General features: G+C 44.1%; 3 protein-coding genes across 3 annotated transcripts; all 3 read left to right on the forward strand.

The window, feature by feature from the left end:
• The first annotated feature begins 1,777 nt into the window (after window positions 1–1,777).
• LOC119326507 lies at window positions 1,778–9,102 on the forward strand. The gene is made up of 18 exons (XM_037600144.1): window positions 1,778–2,227; window positions 2,651–2,709; window positions 2,819–2,950; window positions 3,043–3,183; window positions 3,656–3,712; window positions 3,899–3,993; window positions 4,599–4,731; window positions 5,367–5,546; window positions 5,761–5,954; window positions 6,073–6,139; window positions 6,299–6,432; window positions 6,646–6,712; window positions 7,008–7,070; window positions 7,151–7,383; window positions 7,479–7,608; window positions 7,695–7,787; window positions 8,205–8,408; window positions 8,500–9,102. Exons 1-18 carry the CDS (start codon window positions 1,867–1,869, stop codon window positions 8,776–8,778), a joined length of 2,622 nt encoding a protein of 873 aa, XP_037456041.1. The 5' UTR covers window positions 1,778–1,866; the 3' UTR covers window positions 8,779–9,102.
• A 702-nt stretch (window positions 9,103–9,804) lies between these two features.
• LOC119324004 (glutamic acid-rich protein-like) lies at window positions 9,805–13,761 on the forward strand. Its single transcript, XM_037597721.1, has 6 exons — window positions 9,805–10,050; window positions 10,201–10,696; window positions 10,784–10,903; window positions 11,014–11,109; window positions 11,719–13,223; window positions 13,340–13,761. Exons 1-6 carry the CDS (start codon window positions 9,910–9,912, stop codon window positions 13,418–13,420), a joined length of 2,439 nt encoding a protein of 812 aa, XP_037453618.1. The 5' UTR covers window positions 9,805–9,909; the 3' UTR covers window positions 13,421–13,761.
• Window positions 13,762–16,462: 2,701 nt separating this feature from the next.
• LOC119320440 (60S ribosomal protein L12) lies at window positions 16,463–17,676 on the forward strand. Its single transcript, XM_037594532.1, has 2 exons — window positions 16,463–17,048; window positions 17,412–17,676. Exon 1 carries the CDS (start codon window positions 16,547–16,549, stop codon window positions 17,042–17,044), a length of 498 nt encoding a protein of 165 aa, XP_037450429.1. The 5' UTR covers window positions 16,463–16,546; the 3' UTR covers window positions 17,045–17,048; window positions 17,412–17,676.
• The last annotated feature ends 401 nt before the right edge of the window (window positions 17,677–18,077 follow it).

Consider the following 18,077-nt stretch of genomic DNA (forward strand, 5'->3'; position numbering starts at 1 on the left):
TCGCCCAGATCTTTCTCATAAAATTAGCTTTCTTGCGGCAAAAGAAGAGCGTCAACCGCCTTACGGGGTGCCCAGGAGAGTCCAGGGCACGCCTGCCTCCCTGGGGTATGCCCCCTGTTTTGTGGCCCCCTCGGGCACCGTCTCGCGTTGATTTTACTTCCCAAAAATCAAAAATATTCCAAAATAATTCTCCATTCGTTTTTATCCCGTTTGGACTCCTTTTGATATTGGGTTTCTGCGAAACATAAAACATACAACAAACAGGAACTGGCACTGGGCACTGGATCAATATGTTAGTCCCAAAAAGATAGTATAAAAAGTTGCCAAAAGTATATGAAAGTTGAATAATATTGGCATGGAACAATAAAAACTTATAGATACGACGGAGACGTTTCAGTGACCAAAGTTGCTGACCTATTAACTTCTGATGGCGCAAGCTGGGATGCTGCAAAGGTTGATGCTAGAAATATCAAGCAAATAGCGGTTGGTGGACTAAATACGGACGATTATTTCGCTTGGAATTTTACCAAAAACGGATTATTTTTTTCTGTCCGCTCAATGTACACCTGAGGATGGCGATGAAAAGGGTGCGCTCCAAACAGTCGGAAGCATCTAGTTCAGTAGAGAAGCACAAGGGGTATATGGCTTCCTAGACACCAGTGATCCAAACAAGGCTAAAGTTCATGTTTGGAGAATGGTCAGGAATGGCCTGGCTGTAGGATCGGAACTGCATCGTCGGAGAAGTAAGCTAGATGTTTTTTGTGCTGTGTGTGGGCGGAAGAGACGATTTTCCATCGCTTTTGGGGCTGCCACCACTTAGTGCAGTTCTGGGGCCTGTTGCGGTCAGAAAAGGGAGTTACAACGGCGTCCCCACCGTGCTAGATGGACTCTCAGAGGGCGATCACCTGCTGGCTTCTTGGATGGTTCGCTAGGGCGAATACAAATGAACGAGAGGCGATGATTCAGGCTACTTATGGCCTGTGGTTAGCACACAATGAAACTTGGAAAGGTAAGATGATCGCTACCCCGTAGGAGGTGGTCGCTAGAGTCACTACATGCATGCAACAAGGGAAAGAGGCGCATGAAATACCAGTGCAGGCCCCGGTGGCTAAAGTGGTGCAGCGCTGGGAGCCTCTTGAAGAGGGATGGATTAAGGCAAACTCTAACGAAGATATATCCAAGCATGGAGATGAGGGGGGGGGGGGCAGGACGATATTGCGTGATGACAATGGCGGTTTTGTGGCCGGTGCGTGCCACTTCTTCCCGAACTGTGCCGATCCCGAGACAACAGAGATCTTGGCTTGTCAGAGGCTTCTACATGCAGCGAGGGAAGTGAGCGTGCAAAAGATCCATGTGAAACTCGATAGCCAAGCAATGGTGCATATGGTTCGAAACCCAGCCAGAAACATGTTTTCAATTGGGCCTTGGGTGGAGGAGATCAAGAATGCGCTTCGGGAATTCTCGGAGTCTAGAGTTTCATAGGTACATCATTCCACAAATGTTGCCGCGCATAAACATGTTAGAGGAGGTGTTAGGAGGAGAGATGTCATATATGGTTAGGTGTCCCCCAGATTGCATTCTGGGTATTGTATCTGCATCTGATGACATTCCGAACCCGGTTTAATTAAAGCGGCAGCTTATCCCTAAAAAAAAAACAGGAGCGAGAGGGGACAGGCGGAGTGAGCAACGCCGTTCCGTCCCAGCCACAGCCACCACACAAACCCAACACGCCTCGGCGCTCTCACCCGGTCCCTCCCCACCCCTCGTCGCCACTCACGCGCCGTGCGTGCCAGAATGAGATAGAAATTCCCCGCCCGCGCACGGCCGGAGAGCACCCCCGCAACCGCAGCGGCCCGCCCGACTCGCATGACGCCGTCGCCGGCGTCCACGTCAGCCCCCGACGCCGGCATGCTCGGCCGCCGCCTCGTGCTGCTTCCGGCGAGCGCCGCGGCGTCGTTGGCGCGCGGGGAGCGGAGGAGGGCGCGGTTGCGGCTGGGGTGCGTGCTCGAGCACGTGGCCCCGCGGCTCGCGCTGGCCTCGGCCGCGCTCGTAGGGGCCGGGGAGGTGATCGCCGCGGCTGCCGTCGCGGGGGGAAGCGGCGGCGCGGTTCACGGCGCCGTGGCATCCACGATCGCGCAACTGGCGGTCTCGGCCGTGGCGATCGCCTCGGGGGCGTGCCTGTCGACCAAGGTCGACTTTCTCTGGCCTCGCATCGAGCAGCTGCCTGGTAGATACCCTCTTTATGCGTAACATGTAATTTATTCGCAATAAGCAATTGTGAATCATATCTCTATGCTTCCACTCCATATGTGCGATTAGCTAATAAGCTCTATTAATCGCGTTCTAGACCATCTAACTTTGCATCTTAGCTTTTTTATATAGATTTGAAGTAATTTATTCGCATGCTTGAATTGTTGGAACTAGCAGTTGAGTGATGTACGCACCGCAGAGCATTTTACATCTTGTAGTGTACTCTTGCACTAGTAGTATAACATAACAAATCAGTAATAGGTTTGTTTCTTACTGCTTAGTTAACACTGTTGCTGCAATAAGCCAGTAACACTCCTATGACCACAGGCCCTGCACCCATTTGACTAAGATATGATCCGTTCTTTTGCCTACCTTACACCTTTATTCTGTATACGTGCAGATACTCTTGTATTTGAAGGAGTGGAGGTGACAGGATATCAAATATTTGAGGATCCAAAGGTGTTAAACACACGAGAGACATTCTTAACAAAAATTGCCATATATATGTATTCACCTGAACTTCAACATTTTTACTCTGTTATTTGACATCCTCAATCCCGTGATACAGGTGCAGAAAGCAATTGTATTTGCAAGTACAGCTCACATTGGGCAATTTAGGAGAACAGGAGACCCATATGTTACACACTGCATACATACAGGGAAAATCTTAGCTGCCTTGGTCCCATCCACTGGAGAAAGAGTATGGCTGCGCCGCCCTTCTGTTTCTATAGGTTTTAGTCGATGAATGCTCTCCTTCTTTCATCCCTAATCCCATGGTTGCATCTCATGTAGGCAATCAATACCGTTGTTGCTGGTATTCTTCATGATGTTATTGATGATACAGCTGAGAACCTGAAGAGCGTAGCAGAGCAATTTGGGGATGATGTTGCAAGCTTGGTATCTGGTGTATCAAAACTGAGCTACATAAATCAGGTTATTCATTTGTTAGTAAAGCATTCTATATAAGAATTTCTCTGCTAGTGCTAGTATTGATTGATAAGTGCTATCTCACTACCATACAATATTGGGATGCAAATCATATGGTGAAGACATGATTGATATAGCAAATGTGCTTATTATTGCATGATGCACACTGTATTACCAAAATTGTTGTTAATGAATGCAGTATACCGTGATATTCCTACCAGTTTTAAGTTCCACCTCGGTCCTTTTTTCTCCTGATGCTGAGTTATTTTAAATTTTCAGTCTACTTGCTTCAGATGTCTCAATACACCATATGCATGCCAATTTGCTATGTCCTTGTTGCATAATGCAGTTCATCCCTTCCTATTGTTATCTTGAAAGATCATAATCACTGCATTGTATAACACTTTCTGTCATCTGTACTTTCTTTCTCTTCAACATGTTTTTGCCATTGTCCATGACTATGAGCTTTACATTACAGCTACTGCGCAGGCATCGGCAAAAAAACACTGGCGGAAGCACTCTTACTTCTGAAGAAGTATGTTCCATTCCTTATTAAGCTACTCTTAGAGATTGTTAATGTCCACTCTCTTTTCCTATGATTTTTCTTGTTAATGAAAATTAGTTCCAAACAATGCATTGGCATATTTGTAATTTGTCATAAAAACATATAATGCTGCTCCCGAAAAACTCAGGAATTTATGATCGTCCTGTTGTCAGCCAGGCAAACAACCTGCGTGCTATGCTATTGGGGATGGTTGATGATCCTCGTGTGGTGCTTATCAAGCTGGCAGACCGCTTGCACAATATGCGAACAATGTAAGTTATTTAGGCTTCTCCTTACTATGTAGCTTGCTGTACAAGTAAAACCTGCCGCTTAATCTGAAGTATTTAGTATCTTCAATTGTAATACTCCCTCCGATCCATATTAGTTGTCACTGCTTTAGTACAACTTTAGTACAAAGTTGTACTAAAGCAGCGACAATTAATATGGATCGGAGGGAGTACCGATTTTTCTGGCTTGTCACATGACAATATCCTTGACAATACCTCCATGATATGTTTTTGTGAGCTTCTAATGATTCTCATCAGCAATTTCTGTTTCACCTTACCATAAAGACCAACTGCTAGAGTCAGTGATGCAAAATGAACCAGCCTTAACTATCTTGTTTGGCTTGTTCCCATCTGGAACTTACTGTGTATTTCCCCTTCAAACCAGCAGCAGTACTTGTTTTGAATCATTTATGTCCATCAGCATCGTAACACAGTCCAATTCATTCAATGCTTCTCCTTTAGTTGCCTTATTGCCAGCACCTCAGCATTCTCATATGTATTGAAATGCTCCTACTTTTAACTTAAGTATGCATTCAAATAGCTATTGGATTATGTAAATGGTTGTGTGCTTACTAAGATCAGCATTTCAGCTATGCTCTTCCCATTCCAAAAGCAGAGGCTGTTGCTCAAGAGACATTAGCTGTCTGGTGCTCACTTGCTTCTCGATTGGGAGTCTGGGCTTTGAAAGCTGAGCTAGAAGACTTATGCTTTGCTGTCCTTCAGGTTTTTATTCTATTAAGCATATAGGTTGCTCCGAAATGTTACTTTTGTTCATCTGTAATATTACGCAGTGTGATACGTCTTTTGGCTTTACTTGGTTCTGGATACATACCATGTGGGCTTTATGTTGTGTATTTGTTGTTATGCTCTCTTCAAATTTCAAGAGATACTTTGTTCATCTCATGGTTAGTAGCCATTATATTGTCGTAACTTTGAGTGTTTGATGCAAGATTTATTTGCATGCCACACCACTTGATGGATCCCTCAAACATGTTGATTTGATGCTTAGGAGCCATTTTATAATGCATGATTGTGATAAACTAGATCTCTTTCACTGTTGGACCAAAATGCTTAAAATATGTTTAGGCAGACCAATTAGTAATATTTTGTGCATTTGAAAGGGCCAAAGAGGCCATATTCTATTTAGTTCTGTCACTGGGCATATGCTGTTTTTTTTTTGGATGAAAGCATAGGCTGTTATTTTGACCTATTCATCGAGTTATTCATGTCTTGATCTTGCATCTGCAATGAGGTTATCATGGTACCTCTTGTTTAGTACCACTATAGTCTGTAATGCCTTATTTTATTCCGTGTATCATTATTTTTAAATGTTTCTTATCTCCTTCAAATTCTCGCAGCCCCAAGTTTTCATGAAAATACGATCTGAACTTACTTCGATGTGGAATTCTACCAGCAAGGATAAAAGCATGAGAAGGTCATCAATTAGAAGTGATTTGCTTGCCTCCACGAAGGAAGTGCACGCGACTTCCACCCATGATCTACTTAGTTCGAACGACCAAGAACAATCAAATATGGAGGTGCGTTAGTAAATGAATATGTTCACTAGCAACATATACTAAACAATCAGATTGACTAACATCGATATCTCATGCAACTTTCACTTATATTGCCTCCCGTACCCCGGTTCCCTCATCTGCATATGTATGATTGAACACAATAAATTCTTTCTCATTCTCCTCAAACTGGTAGGCTTGATAGCTTATCTTATTATAAATCCTTCCTTCACTGCAGGATTTATTGCAAGCTGTATTGCCATTTGACCTCTTTTTGGATCGGAGAAGGCGCTCTGACTTCCTTAATAATCTCCAAAGTAATTCTGAAGCATCCATACGAAAGCCTAAAATTGTTGATGACGCTGCTATTGCATTAACATCTTTAGCAGCTTGTGAGGAAGAACTTCAGCAGGAATTGCTTATAACAACGTCGTAAGTTCACAACCTAGTGATCTTAGGGATGCCTAACTTCGCATCTAATTATCTAAATCTGTGTGGCCACTCGTAGCGTTGAGGTTCTCATTCTTGAATTATGCTACTTCTTCTGCAGGTATATACCTGGGATGGAAGTTAGGCTGTCAAGTAGACTCAAGAGCTTATACAGCATCTACTGTAAGGTACCATTAGTCGATTGTTTGACTACATACAAATAGTATTATTCGTGTTGTTAAGTACATGTGTAACCAATGCATTATGATCATAAATTCGAGAATGTATGTTGGAGTGCACTTCTGCATGTTGGATTTGTTAGTTACTGACACATTTTGTATCAACAGATGAAAAGGAAACGTGTAGGCATTAGGCAAGTATACGATGCTCGTGCGTTGAGGGTGATTGTTGGAGACAAAAATGGTGCATTGCATGGACCTGCAGTCAGGAGTTGCTACAGCATCCTTGATATAGTACACAGGTTTCCAGTGAATTTAATTATTTATCTGGAGCTACCCATGTCTAGAAGGTCTAGATATGCTAAAGTTGCTACTTGACCAAATAAATGCTTCATGTGATGTATCGATGTAGCATCATCATATTTCTGTGTAACTTGGCCTTTTTATTATTATGGATATTCTTTGTGGCTAGTTTAAGTTCATATTTTAATTGTCTGCTCTATCTGCATGTGCAGGTTATGGACTCCAATCGATGGGGAGTTTGATGACTATATTATCAACCCTAAGGGCAGCGGTTACCAAGTAAGCATCATCTCGCCAAATAAAACATCATTATGCATTGACAGGTGGTACTCTCAGCCACTTGTACCAGTATTAATGCGGAAGTATGAATTAATCCAAAAATTCGAGTGTGCTTAGTTTTGCACGGGAACTGCCAATCACCCAAGCTAGTAATGGTATTATGCTGTCCATACCATGAACTAGCTTAGAGTTGAACCCTGACCTGCTTGTCGAATCAATTACTAGACTCTTGTTTACTGACTCCTTCCATCCCCTATTTGCACTTATATTTTCTGGTGGCTATTTTCTGTTCTAGTCACTCCATACAGCAGTTCAGGCATCCGATAGCTCACCGCTGGAGGTCCAAATTAGGACCCAGGTAGATAAAGTTTCTTCTTATTTTGTTTGAATAGATGCTTAACAGTTCGTCCTGATCCTGTTGGAGGTTGTTGTCCACAGCGAATGCATGAGTATGCAGAGTATGGACTGGCTGCGCATTGGTTGTACAAGGAGAGCAGTGTTAACACGGGGAGTGGCATGAGCAACAAGATAAAACAAAGTACGTCGTATGCATCAAGTTCTTCAGAAGATGAAATAACAGACGGTATGCCCTCAAAGTATATTTCTATGAAAGTGGGGCATCCGGTCCTCAGAATTGATGGTAATCACTTACTGGCAGCTGTCATTGTCAGGTATAGCTTCAACTTCAACTATGAACGTACTTTGTTGTTTATTTTGTAGCATTGTTATTGCAGTTGATATCTGATTTGTGTAAGTCAAATTGCAGCATAGAAAAAGGGGGCAAAGAATTGCTTGTTGCTGTACGTTTTACCCTTGAAGCTTCTGAAGATGTAGCTGAGCGACGATCTTCCTTTCAGTTGAAGCGTTGGGAAGCTTATGCTAGGCTTCATAAGAAGGTATATCTGATAATAACAAATTTTCGTTTATGGATTCTGCATGTGAGAAGGTCTTTATTTCTATCTCACACCCATACTTATTTCAGGTAACTGAGAAATGGTGGTGTGCACCAGGACATGGTGACTGGTCAACAAATCTGGAGAAGTACACACTATGCCGGGATGGTATATACCATAAGGTTTGCATGGCTGAAACATTACTACTACTCCCTCCGTTCCAAATTACTTGTTGCACATATGGACGTATCTAGATGTATTTTAGTTCTAGATACATCAATTTAAGCGACGAGTAATTTGGAACGGAGGGAGTACCTCCGTTCCTAAACGTCTTACATTTAGAAACAGAGGGTGTCCTTCGTATCAATTTGTTTCTGCACTCAGTTTTTTTTTCTTCTTTCTTTGGTGTGTGTGTTCCTTTGGTTTTGATTTGAATGGTCTGTGTTGAAATATCATTTGTTCTTTTTCCAAATGTGGGACTAGTTGTGCATGTGAGTGGAAAATTTGGTCAAACTGAAACTTGGAGTGCTGATGAGTACTAGGTTATTGTTGTTCATATGGTTGATTGATGTCCCGTACACCTTTAATATCTTTTGTAGCAAGACCAATTTGGGAGACTTTTGCCAACATTTATTCAAATAATTGATTTGACGGAAGAGGAAGAGGAGGAGTACTGGATGGTTGTATCTGCAGTATTTGAAGGCAAAGAAACCTCCACTCTGACATCTGAATCGAGCAACGGTGATAGATCAACTTCCGACCTTCCAATCTCTACTCCCTTGAGTGATCCCATCAACAACAAGGTCAATATGTTGTTGCCATTTCTGACATTTACTTTGTTTAGTGAAAGGAAACCTCGAATCTCACTGCTTATATTCACTATATTTGTCATAGGTTCATTTGCTCAGGACAATGCTTCAATGGGAGGAGCAAGTACGGCGTCGAGCATCGGTAGCGGAGAGAAGTCTCGGCTCGCTGACCGATCCAATTCTTCGTGAGGTAGCCATCATCTGCTGGCCGTATGGGAAGATAATGAGGATGAGTACTGGCAGCACAGCCGCTGATGCTGGTAGAAGAATGGGCGTGGATGGGAAGCTGCTTTGGGTGAATGGCCAACTTGTGCTGCCTCAAACCGAGCTCAAGGATGGAGATATAGTGGAAGTGAGGACGTAGTAGTTCTCAGGGTAATTGATCAGATTGGCTCATTGATGCATACAGGGGATGATGCAAAATGCAAAAGAATGTTAGACGTAGACAAAGCCAAAACCTCGGAAGTGTACAGTCCATGTGTGGAAATGGAAAATAATCGAAGGAAGCAGGCAGGGAGTAACAAGGTGTTGTATTCTGTACATATGCGACCAGGTACCAACTGTACGTGTCCTTGTTCATAGTAGTGGTGTACTAATTTCAGCATGTAAAAAAAACCTGTACTGTACTAAGTACTATACTATGTACAATGAGTAATCGAGTTCTCTTGGCCGTGTCAGTAATTCTGTACATATTTGTTCTGTATCACTTGTGCTACTAGTACTTCTCTGGTGTTGAAGGAGGAACTGGCCATGGCATACGCTAGCTGAGAAAATACATCATCACAATTTATTTATTTGTTCCCCGCAAAAAAATATTATTTGAGCAAATACGACGGGGAAAAGCTGGCTGTTAAAAACAGAGCGTCATCGATTTTTTAAGTAAATTTTTTTTGTGTCGCAAGCAAACCCGGTCTCTGTGAAAATCGATGAGGTTTCTATTGGCTCGGCAATAATGTGATAACCAATGAAGCAAAAGCGATCTCCATTTATGGCAAAATCGGGAAGCCTCGAAGGATCCACCCACAGCCCCCGGAATCAATCAACGCCTTCCGAACTCGCAAAGCGAGGCGCGTCTACACCTCACGCCATCCCGGGACCCACACGGCAGCGAGACTGGTAATAAAAACCGGGAACAATCAGATCTGTGTGACAGGCTGACAGCGTGTCCCGTCGCTCACTCGCACGCAGCGACGTGACTGGGGACAGCCTAGAGGGTACGCGGAGCCCTGAGGAGCCGCCACGCGATCTGGCCCCCCTGTTCAAACATTCAAAAAAGAGGGCAGAGGGCAAACCCTAGGCGAGCGGAGCGCCGCCTCGCCCCGCCCCCAACGGTCATAAAGCCCTCCCCGAACGCGCGCTCCTATATAACCCCTCGCCCCCCGATTAGCCCCGCCGCATCTCAGCATTCATTTCGCCATCCACGAGCAAATCCATCCGCCGCGCCGCGCCACGTCGGGAGAAGGAGGAGGTAGGTGAGAGATAGGAGAAGGGAGCGATGGAGATGGAGGCGGCGGCGGCGGCCATGGACTTCAACGCCCTCTCGCGCCGCGAGCTCCAGGCGCTCTGCAAGCTCAACGGCGTCCGCGCCAACATGACCAACCTCGCCATGGTCGAGGCCCTCCAGTCCCTCGCCTCGGTAAGCCGCCGCCCTCCTCAGTTTCCCCTTCCGATTCGCGTTATTGTTATTGAGATGTGGATGTTTCGTTGCGCGACTCACTCCTTTAGGGTGGATGGATTTGGGCGTGGGGATGGCTGTTTGATGCGGGTTTTTGCTGTGGATTATTAGGTGGATGGGATCGACCAGATCGGCACCACGCTCTGCCTCCCGACCCCAGGCAAGTCGGCGATGAAGTCGGTCCTCAAGGCCACGCCGGCGGCCGCGGAGGACCAGCAGCAGCAGCTAGGGAGCCCGCTCCCGCGCGGCCGCCGCGTCTCGGTCAAGTCGCCCGAGGCCATCCGGATGGACGTCGAGGAGGGCGAGGACGAGATGAAGCGAAATCTCATCAAGGAGATCGTCAGGACCCCCGGCGTCGCGCTGCGCAGCACCAGCCGCCGCCCGCGGGCCACGCCCGCACCCCTCCCCCCGACTCCCGCGGAGGGCACTCTGCGGAGGAGCCAGAGGTCGATGAGGAAGACCGAGATGGCCATGGAGGTCGAGGTGTCCGCCACTAAGAGATCGACTAGGAAGACTGCCAGATCGAAGGCGATGTTTGATTTGGACCAGGAAGAGACGGATTCGACCCAACTCAAGGAGGAGAAGGTGCAGGAAGCAGAGCCCAAGGGTGAGAGTCATTTCCTTTCCCTGATCACTATGTTTGATGTTCGATTGCATGGATGCAGTTTCTGATGCGGGTTTTGTGATCATGCAGGTGTTACTTCTAACGACAAGTGTGATGACCCCGAGGAGGAGGAGGAGGAGGAGGAGGAAGTTACAAAGCTTCAGGAAGAAGGAAACAGCAAAGCGGATGAACCTGAGCAGGGAGATGAAGGTGATAATACATGTTACTGATTCCGCTTACTGTTAGAATTATGCGCCTGTTATAAGTTGGTTTCTATATTGTTCGCGAACAGTTACTGATCCGACTTCCTGATTGTGCAGTGGTTTCTTCTGTTGTGCCCATTGAATCTGCTGACAAGGGCTGTGATAATTCTAAGCTGGAGGAAGTTGTGGAAGAGGCTACCAAGCTCCAGGAAGGTGAGATGGTTCAAATCACCGATGCTTCCGAGTCCTTTCAGCTAATCCTTGATTAAGACTCTAGATTGCGTCATTTTAAAATTCATCAATTTGTTTCTTGGCTTATCTCTACTGTTTAGGCATATAGATTTGCATTTCGACATTCATTCATCTGGTTCTTTGTTTATCTGTAGTACTAATTAGCACTCTGGATTGTTCATTTGGACTGAAATGCTTCATTTCAAACCTTCATCTGTTTGTCTGTACTTATCAAGAGCTTTCTGAAATGTATCCATTTGTTTTTAAACTCTAGGCTGTGGCAGTTAAAAATCTACCCGTTTATTCCTGTGTTATTTGTACTCGGTCTAGATTTCATGCATATGTTACTTGTTTATATGTATCCATTAGTACTCTGGATTGTTGCATTAGGACTGAAATGTTCCATTTCAAACCTCATCTGGTCATCTATAGCGATTCTGAAATGTATCCGTTTGTTCCTTGCTTTATCTGTAGCCAATATGACTTAACTGTAGCATCCCTGAATCCACCCATGTCATTGCTTTTGTATTTTATAAATTTTGTCCTTTATCTGTTGATTCCATTTGCTAATTATGAACCATGATGCATCAGAAGCTGCAGTTGAGGAAGAACAGAAGCTTGTCAGTGCTGAGAAGTCTGTTCCCTTGTCAGCAATGGAGGATTCACCTATCTTAGGTGTCCTTTCCAAGGCCACACCTGAACCTGCCATCAAGAACGTTGAAGGTACCTCAACTGAAGATGGTGAAAGCAGCAAATGGTCACCTGTGTTCGAGATAGTTGATGAGATCAACAGTGCCAGTGAAGACAAGGAAGTAGCTGCTGTTGAAGTGCCAAAGGAAGCCATCAACGAAGATGATTTCAGTTCCACCGCTGAGGCATCTGGTGTTCCTAACAAGATGATCCCAGCTGCTGTGACAGAGAAGGAAGTCGCTGGTGATGATTTGAAGGAAGATGCTTTCAATTCCACCGTTGAGGCTTCTGATGCTCTTAACGAGAAGATGACCCCAGCTGCTGTGACAGAGAAGGAAGTTTCTGCTGATGATTACCAGGAAGATGCTTTCAGTTCCACCGTTAAGGCTTCTGATGCTCTCAACGAGATGACCCCGGCTGCTTTGACAGAGAAGGAAGTTGCTGCTGATGATTTCAAGGAAGATGCTCTCAATTCCACCATTGAGACTGCTGATGCTCCTAACGAGATGACACCAGCTGCGGTGACAGAGAATGATGTTGCTGCTGATGATATTAAGGAAAATGCTTTCAGTTCCACAGTTGAGACTGCTGATGCTCCTAACAAGATGATCCCAGCTGCTGTTACAGAGAAGGAAGTCGCTGCTGCTGATTTGCCGCAGAGTGATCTGACAGAAGAGGATAGTGCTGAGGAAAGTGACCTTGATGGAGTGGGCAGTGAGGAGGATGACCTCAGTGAGTACAGTAGTGAGGAGGATGACCTCAGTGAGTACAGCAGCGAGGAGGATCCCCTCGAGGAGGAGGATATGCAGAAGGTGAGCGACTCCGCTGTCGTGAACTTTTATTCTGATGAAGAGGAGGACCTCGAGGAGGAGGATATGCAGAAGGCTAACGACTCCACTGAAGCTAACTTTGATTCTAATGAAGAAGAGGAGGATCTCAAGATGCGGGAGACATTCGAAGAGCCTAAAGAAAATGAGGAGAGTGGAGAGGAAGATGATTTCAGCGCTGATCTGTCATCAGAGTTTGACGATGTTGAATTCAGTGATGCTGAAACTGAAAGCCCCAGCTCTCCGCTGGTGCTTGAGGGAATCCAAGCTGCTCCTGCCTCATCTGCAGCCAAGACTGTTGACTCTGCCACCACTAACATGAGCTTAAGGAAGCTTAAAAGTGCTTTCAAGGAGGGTCTTGAAGCCAAGACTGTTGACTCTGTCGTCACCGAAGAAGTTGAAGAATCCAGCGAGGGCAGTGAGGTTTCTCAGCATACCGAGACCGTCACAGAGACACTGGACCGGGTCACCATCACTGAGGAGAAGAATGAAGAGTGCGCAAAGCAAAACGTCGCCCTCACTAACATGAGCCTAAGGAAGCTTAAGAGTGCTTTAAAGGAGGGTCTTATTGCTGCCAAGGTAATTACAATTGACAAACCTTTGTTAATACCATTATCTCATCTCTGCTATTTTATATGCTGTTCCTTGTACTGTACATACACTGACTTCTGATGCTTGTCCTTTATCCGGTGCAGGAAGGGCAGAACCTGGCCATCACCGCCAATGAAGGCAGCAGGGTGGCACTCGCGGAGCTGGACGACAACGCCGAGTACTGATCGGCGCAGGAGTTCACTGGAATCATCAAGCATCTGCTGGGACTGAATGAAGGAGAGAGGGCTCTAGTTGTGAAGTGATAACTAGGGCTTTGCTTTTTTCATTTCCAAATTCTGCGGAGGAGTGAAACGCTCAATTTTTCGTGTGTGTGGGTCGAGAGCATCGGGTTGTGAAACCATGGTTTCTCTGAACCAACCTATACAGTTCGTGTCGGTTCTCTCCCACCCTTGTTTCGTTTTTCTGGTCGTTCGTGTTTGTTCTGTGGTATATGTCGAATGGATATGGATTATATATAATGAGTAATATATATACCAGTTCAGGCTTCTGTGCCTTGTTAATCAAATGTGAATCTAGCAATGCTTGTTTTGCTTCAACTGTGATGTGCTCAGGAATGAATTTTCCGTGAGTCATTACTGTATACTGATTAAAACTTATGGATTGACTTGCTACATGTTATCATGGAGCAACACAGTCATAGTGTCTTGACATCCTGGTTCGTACACTGTAATATCAGTCAAGTTGCTGTTAGTTTGGCCATTAGATGGTAGCAGCAGTGCTCTTGCGACCGGTGCAAACAAACTGTACAGATCTGGTTCGTACACTGTATACGTATCAATCAAGTCGCTGTTGCTCTTCGGTCTGGTGCCCGGATCGCTAATGGCGGCTTACCTGGTGATATCTGATGTGTCGAACCTAATACATCTTTCTTTTTCTAATTTTTTGATAGCTCGAACCTGATCCTGTCCCCTCTTTGTTGTCTTTTTTTAGAGAGATTGATCTCTCTGTTTGAACTGCCTATTTCTGTTATACTAGCATATAATTAAGAGTGTGTGTGTTCTTAGCTAGGAATTTCTTTCGTGTAAACACTGTCTGAGGGAGAGGAGTATTGTAGCTCATTTGTTAGCTGCCCATGGTTCGAAAATTTGCAGTCCTAAGATTATTTCCCTCCGTCTCAAAATTCTTGTCTTAGAGCATAATTAGTTTGATGCCAAAAGTTGGCATGCCAAATTTTGGCAACTGCCAAATATTGGCTAGAGATTGGTTGCTTGCCAATTCTTGTTGCCAATCTCACAAAAAGTTGTCAAATCTTGGCAACTTTTGTTTTTGCCAAATGTTGGTAGCAAACCAATTATGCTCTTAGATCCGTCTAAATATGGATGTATCAAGTCACGTTTTAGTATTAGGTACATCGGCATCTAGACAAATCTAAGACAAGAACTTTGGAACGGAGGGAGTATTATTTTTGCATAAAGCAGTCCTAAGATTTGATCCGCAGTATTCATGTGAATGCTGCATTTTAATAATCAGACAGAGATTGCTGGCCAAGGAGTTTCGGCTTGAAGTATCCTCAAAATAAGGCAAGTGAGTCAACAATCTCTGGTTTTTATTTTTATTTTTCCCTTTTTGTTCAAGTTTCATGTACTTCTAAAAATATCGTGAATATTTTTGAAATGTGAACTTTTTAAAAAATCCATAAAGTTTTACAAATTCATGTGTTAAATCATAATCATTTTTTGATTTCATGAACTTTTTTTCATATTCATGAATATTTTTTGTATTCGTGAACATTTTTTGAATTCATGAACAATTTTCAAATTTGTGAACTTTCCAATATACATGAACCTTTTCAAATTCTGTCAAACCTGCGTTCATATTTATGAACTTATTTTTGGATACGTGATCGTTTTTGAATTTGCGAACATTTTCATATTCATGAATATTTTTTATTTCAAGATTTTTTTTGCCAGACTCATCTTCATATCTTAAACGTGTTTTGGATTTGTGAACGTTTTTCAACTCGTTTTTTTAATATTCATGAACATTTTTTGAATTCAAGAATATTTTTTCAAACTAGTGTTCATATTCATGAGTATTTTTTCATATTCACAATTTTTTTTATTTCAGAGTGATTTTTGACAAACTAGCGAGCACTTTTCCTGTCATTATTTTTTCAGATTTTAAAAATCCAATTTTTGCTAGTAATTGATTCTTTGTAAACAACAGTTGGCAATGAGTGTTTTTTTCATTAAAATCTTATGAATGTGTCAATGATCCAGCTCACGGCGGAACCAAATCGAGTGAGCGAGGGACCGGAAGAATTGGGCCGCGGCCCGCTACGCTTTGTGCCGAAGATGCTAAAGAGGAGGCCTGGTGTAATTCGCTATACTTTTTTGGGAGGAACTAATTAAGGTTTACCTTTTGGAGGCCTCCAACATAGATCATTTTCTTGGTTCGGGAGTGCACCAAGTGATGCGCCCTATTCGGCGCCACATGTTGCGTGCTAGGTGCACCCTCGGGATTTCTGTTCTGCACCCGTTTTTGGGGTTCATTTGGTTTTTTGGCCCTTTGCTTGGTTTTCCCGAGGTTTTGGCTGGTTTTTTCGGGAAGCATTACTTTTTCGCGAGAAGCATAGCACAACTATGCTTCCACAAGAAACATAAATGTGCTTCTTGAAAATTTAAAAGAACATTTGTGCTTCCAAAAAAAGTTGAAAAGGCATAGTTGTGCTTCGCCCCGAAAGTAGAAAAGCACAACTATGCTTTCAAATTATGGTTTTTGATTTTTCCTAATTTTTGGTCTTTTTTATCTCTGATTTTTTGTCTTTGTTTCTTTTCTGGTTTCTGTTATTTTATTTCCGGTATCCAATGGTGAAAATGACCATGATTTAGACTCAAGGTGCAAGAGATAAAATTCATTGAAAAAATGAATCATCTATGTAAAAGGGCAAAACTCTCAGGTAGCGACAAGTTGGTGCACATGCAGTGCGTCATTTGTCACCATCATAAAAGGTGGGAGTGAGCTTTGTAACGTACCCCTTCTAGAAAAATTAATTAGGGGTACCCCTAATTACTGATTTCATACATTTTATATTCTTATTAAAAGCATCCACTACTTCAGCCCAACAGGTGCGGTGCAGCCCATTTAATCTCCCAAAGGGCCTAACTCTGACGATCCTTGACGGCCCAATACACCCACACCACCGAGTAAACCACCAAACCCTAACCCCCATCCACCCCAGACAGTATATAATCTCAACACAAGCTCGCGGCTCAAACCCTAGCATCTCCAACTCCAGCCGCCGCCACACACTCCCCGCAGCCAATCCTCCCCAACCCAAGCTCGCAGCCATGCCTCCCAAGCTCGACCCGTCCCAGATCGTGGAGGTGTATGTCCGCGTCACCGGCGGGGAGGTCGGCGCTGCGTCGTCCCTGGCCCCCAAGATCGGTCCGCTCGGTCTCTCCCCAAAGAAGATCGGAGAAGACATCGCCAAGGAGACGGCCAAGGACTGGAAGGGCCTCCGCGTCACCGTCAAGCTCACCGTCCAGAATCGCCAGGCCAAGGTGTCCGTCGTCCCCTCCGCCGCAGCCCTCGTCATCAAGGCGCTCAAGGAGCCCGAGAGGGACCGCAAGAAGGTCAAGAACATCAAGCACAGCGGCAACATCAGCCTCGACGACGTCATCGAGATCGCCAAGATCATGAAGGTCCGCTCCATGGCCAAGGAGATGGCCGGCACCGTCAAGGAGATCCTCGGCACCTGCGTCAGCGTCGGCTGCACCGTTGACGGCAAGGACCCCAAGGATCTGCAGACGGAGATCGACGACGGCGAGGTGGAGATCCCCGCTTAAGAAGGTAATGACCAAATTCTTGTTTGGCAGTAATTATTTGTTGCTTTGCTGGTACCAGAAATGCTGTTATGGTCTGCCAACTTGTTAGGGGGAGAGTGGCGTGTAATAGCATGTCGTATGTACTTCAATTATTAGCTAGGTAGAATGTGGGAAGATTATCTGTTGATTCAGTGTTCTTGCTAGTAACTATAGACGATTGTAGGTAGATTCCGTGGATTGTGAACTTGTATTGTTAGGATGAATGTTGCTCATGCTAGTCCATTTTATACTTTTATCTGATCACACTGTATTCTTAGCTATGAATTTAACATTCTGTAATTAAAGTGCGAATGAATCCATTGTAACAGCTTTATGTTTAATCATGCAGGCTTGGCTTTGGGCAGGTTGTTATGTGAGGCTGCTGAAGTAGTTTCTCCTATCTAGATGCTTCCTGATGCATTTGAGAGAATGGATGTGATATCTTCACTTGTTCTACTCTTGCTGAAGAAGAAACTTTTGTCATGCTTTACTGGTTCCATTGTGAGACTATTTTTTACTGGTTTAATGAGTACCTTGCGGAATCAATCAATGTTATTATGGCAGCTAGAATATCATATGTTGAGTTTTGTCATTGATGTTTTGAGCGATTCTTATATATTGTTAGTCGCTGCATTTGCTTTGCTGTCTTGTTGCTTAGGGCAGTTGATTGCCGCTGGATTATTTCATCACTAGATACATTGAATTCAGTTATCATGATGAAAATTGCCTTATTTGAACTTAACCAAATTGAAAATTCAGATTTCAAAATGAACTGCAAAAAAGTCTTGTATTTTGATACGGAGAAGTATGAATGGAAAGGAATTCAGACATGGATTCTACATTGATAGAATGACAGAACTGTAGATTGTACTGTTGCATCCTTCGACAGCCATTTTGCATTTGGAATTAGGTTTGCCCAATTTTCTGAAAGACTTGAATTTTGCTCTGTCTTGACTGCTACTGTTTGAAAATTTGTCGGTCTGGGCTATTTATATTACCGTACGTATATTCTGTA

This window comes from Triticum dicoccoides, chromosome 6B, assembly GCF_002162155.2.
Source record: "Triticum dicoccoides isolate Atlit2015 ecotype Zavitan chromosome 6B, WEW_v2.0, whole genome shotgun sequence".
Taxonomy (NCBI): Eukaryota; Viridiplantae; Streptophyta; class Magnoliopsida; order Poales; family Poaceae; genus Triticum; species Triticum dicoccoides.

Coding starts and splice junctions, on each gene's coding strand:
- LOC119324004 (XM_037597721.1), top strand. CDS start 9,910: ATGGAGATGGAGGCGGCGGCGGCGGCCATGGACTTCAACGCCCTCTCG. Junction 10,904..11,013: donor ACCTGAGCAGGGAGATGAAG/GTGATAATACAT, acceptor CTGATTGTGCAG/TGGTTTCTTCTGTTGTGCCC. Junction 11,110..11,718: donor GGCTACCAAGCTCCAGGAAG/GTGAGATGGTTC, acceptor ATGATGCATCAG/AAGCTGCAGTTGAGGAAGAA.
- LOC119320440 (XM_037594532.1), top strand. CDS start 16,547: ATGCCTCCCAAGCTCGACCCGTCCCAGATCGTGGAGGTGTATGTCCGC.
- LOC119326507 (XM_037600144.1), top strand. CDS start 1,867: ATGACGCCGTCGCCGGCGTCCACGTCAGCCCCCGACGCCGGCATGCTC. Junction 3,184..3,655: donor AACTGAGCTACATAAATCAG/GTTATTCATTTG, acceptor TTTACATTACAG/CTACTGCGCAGGCATCGGCA. Junction 8,409..8,499: donor GTGATCCCATCAACAACAAG/GTCAATATGTTG, acceptor TATTTGTCATAG/GTTCATTTGCTCAGGACAAT.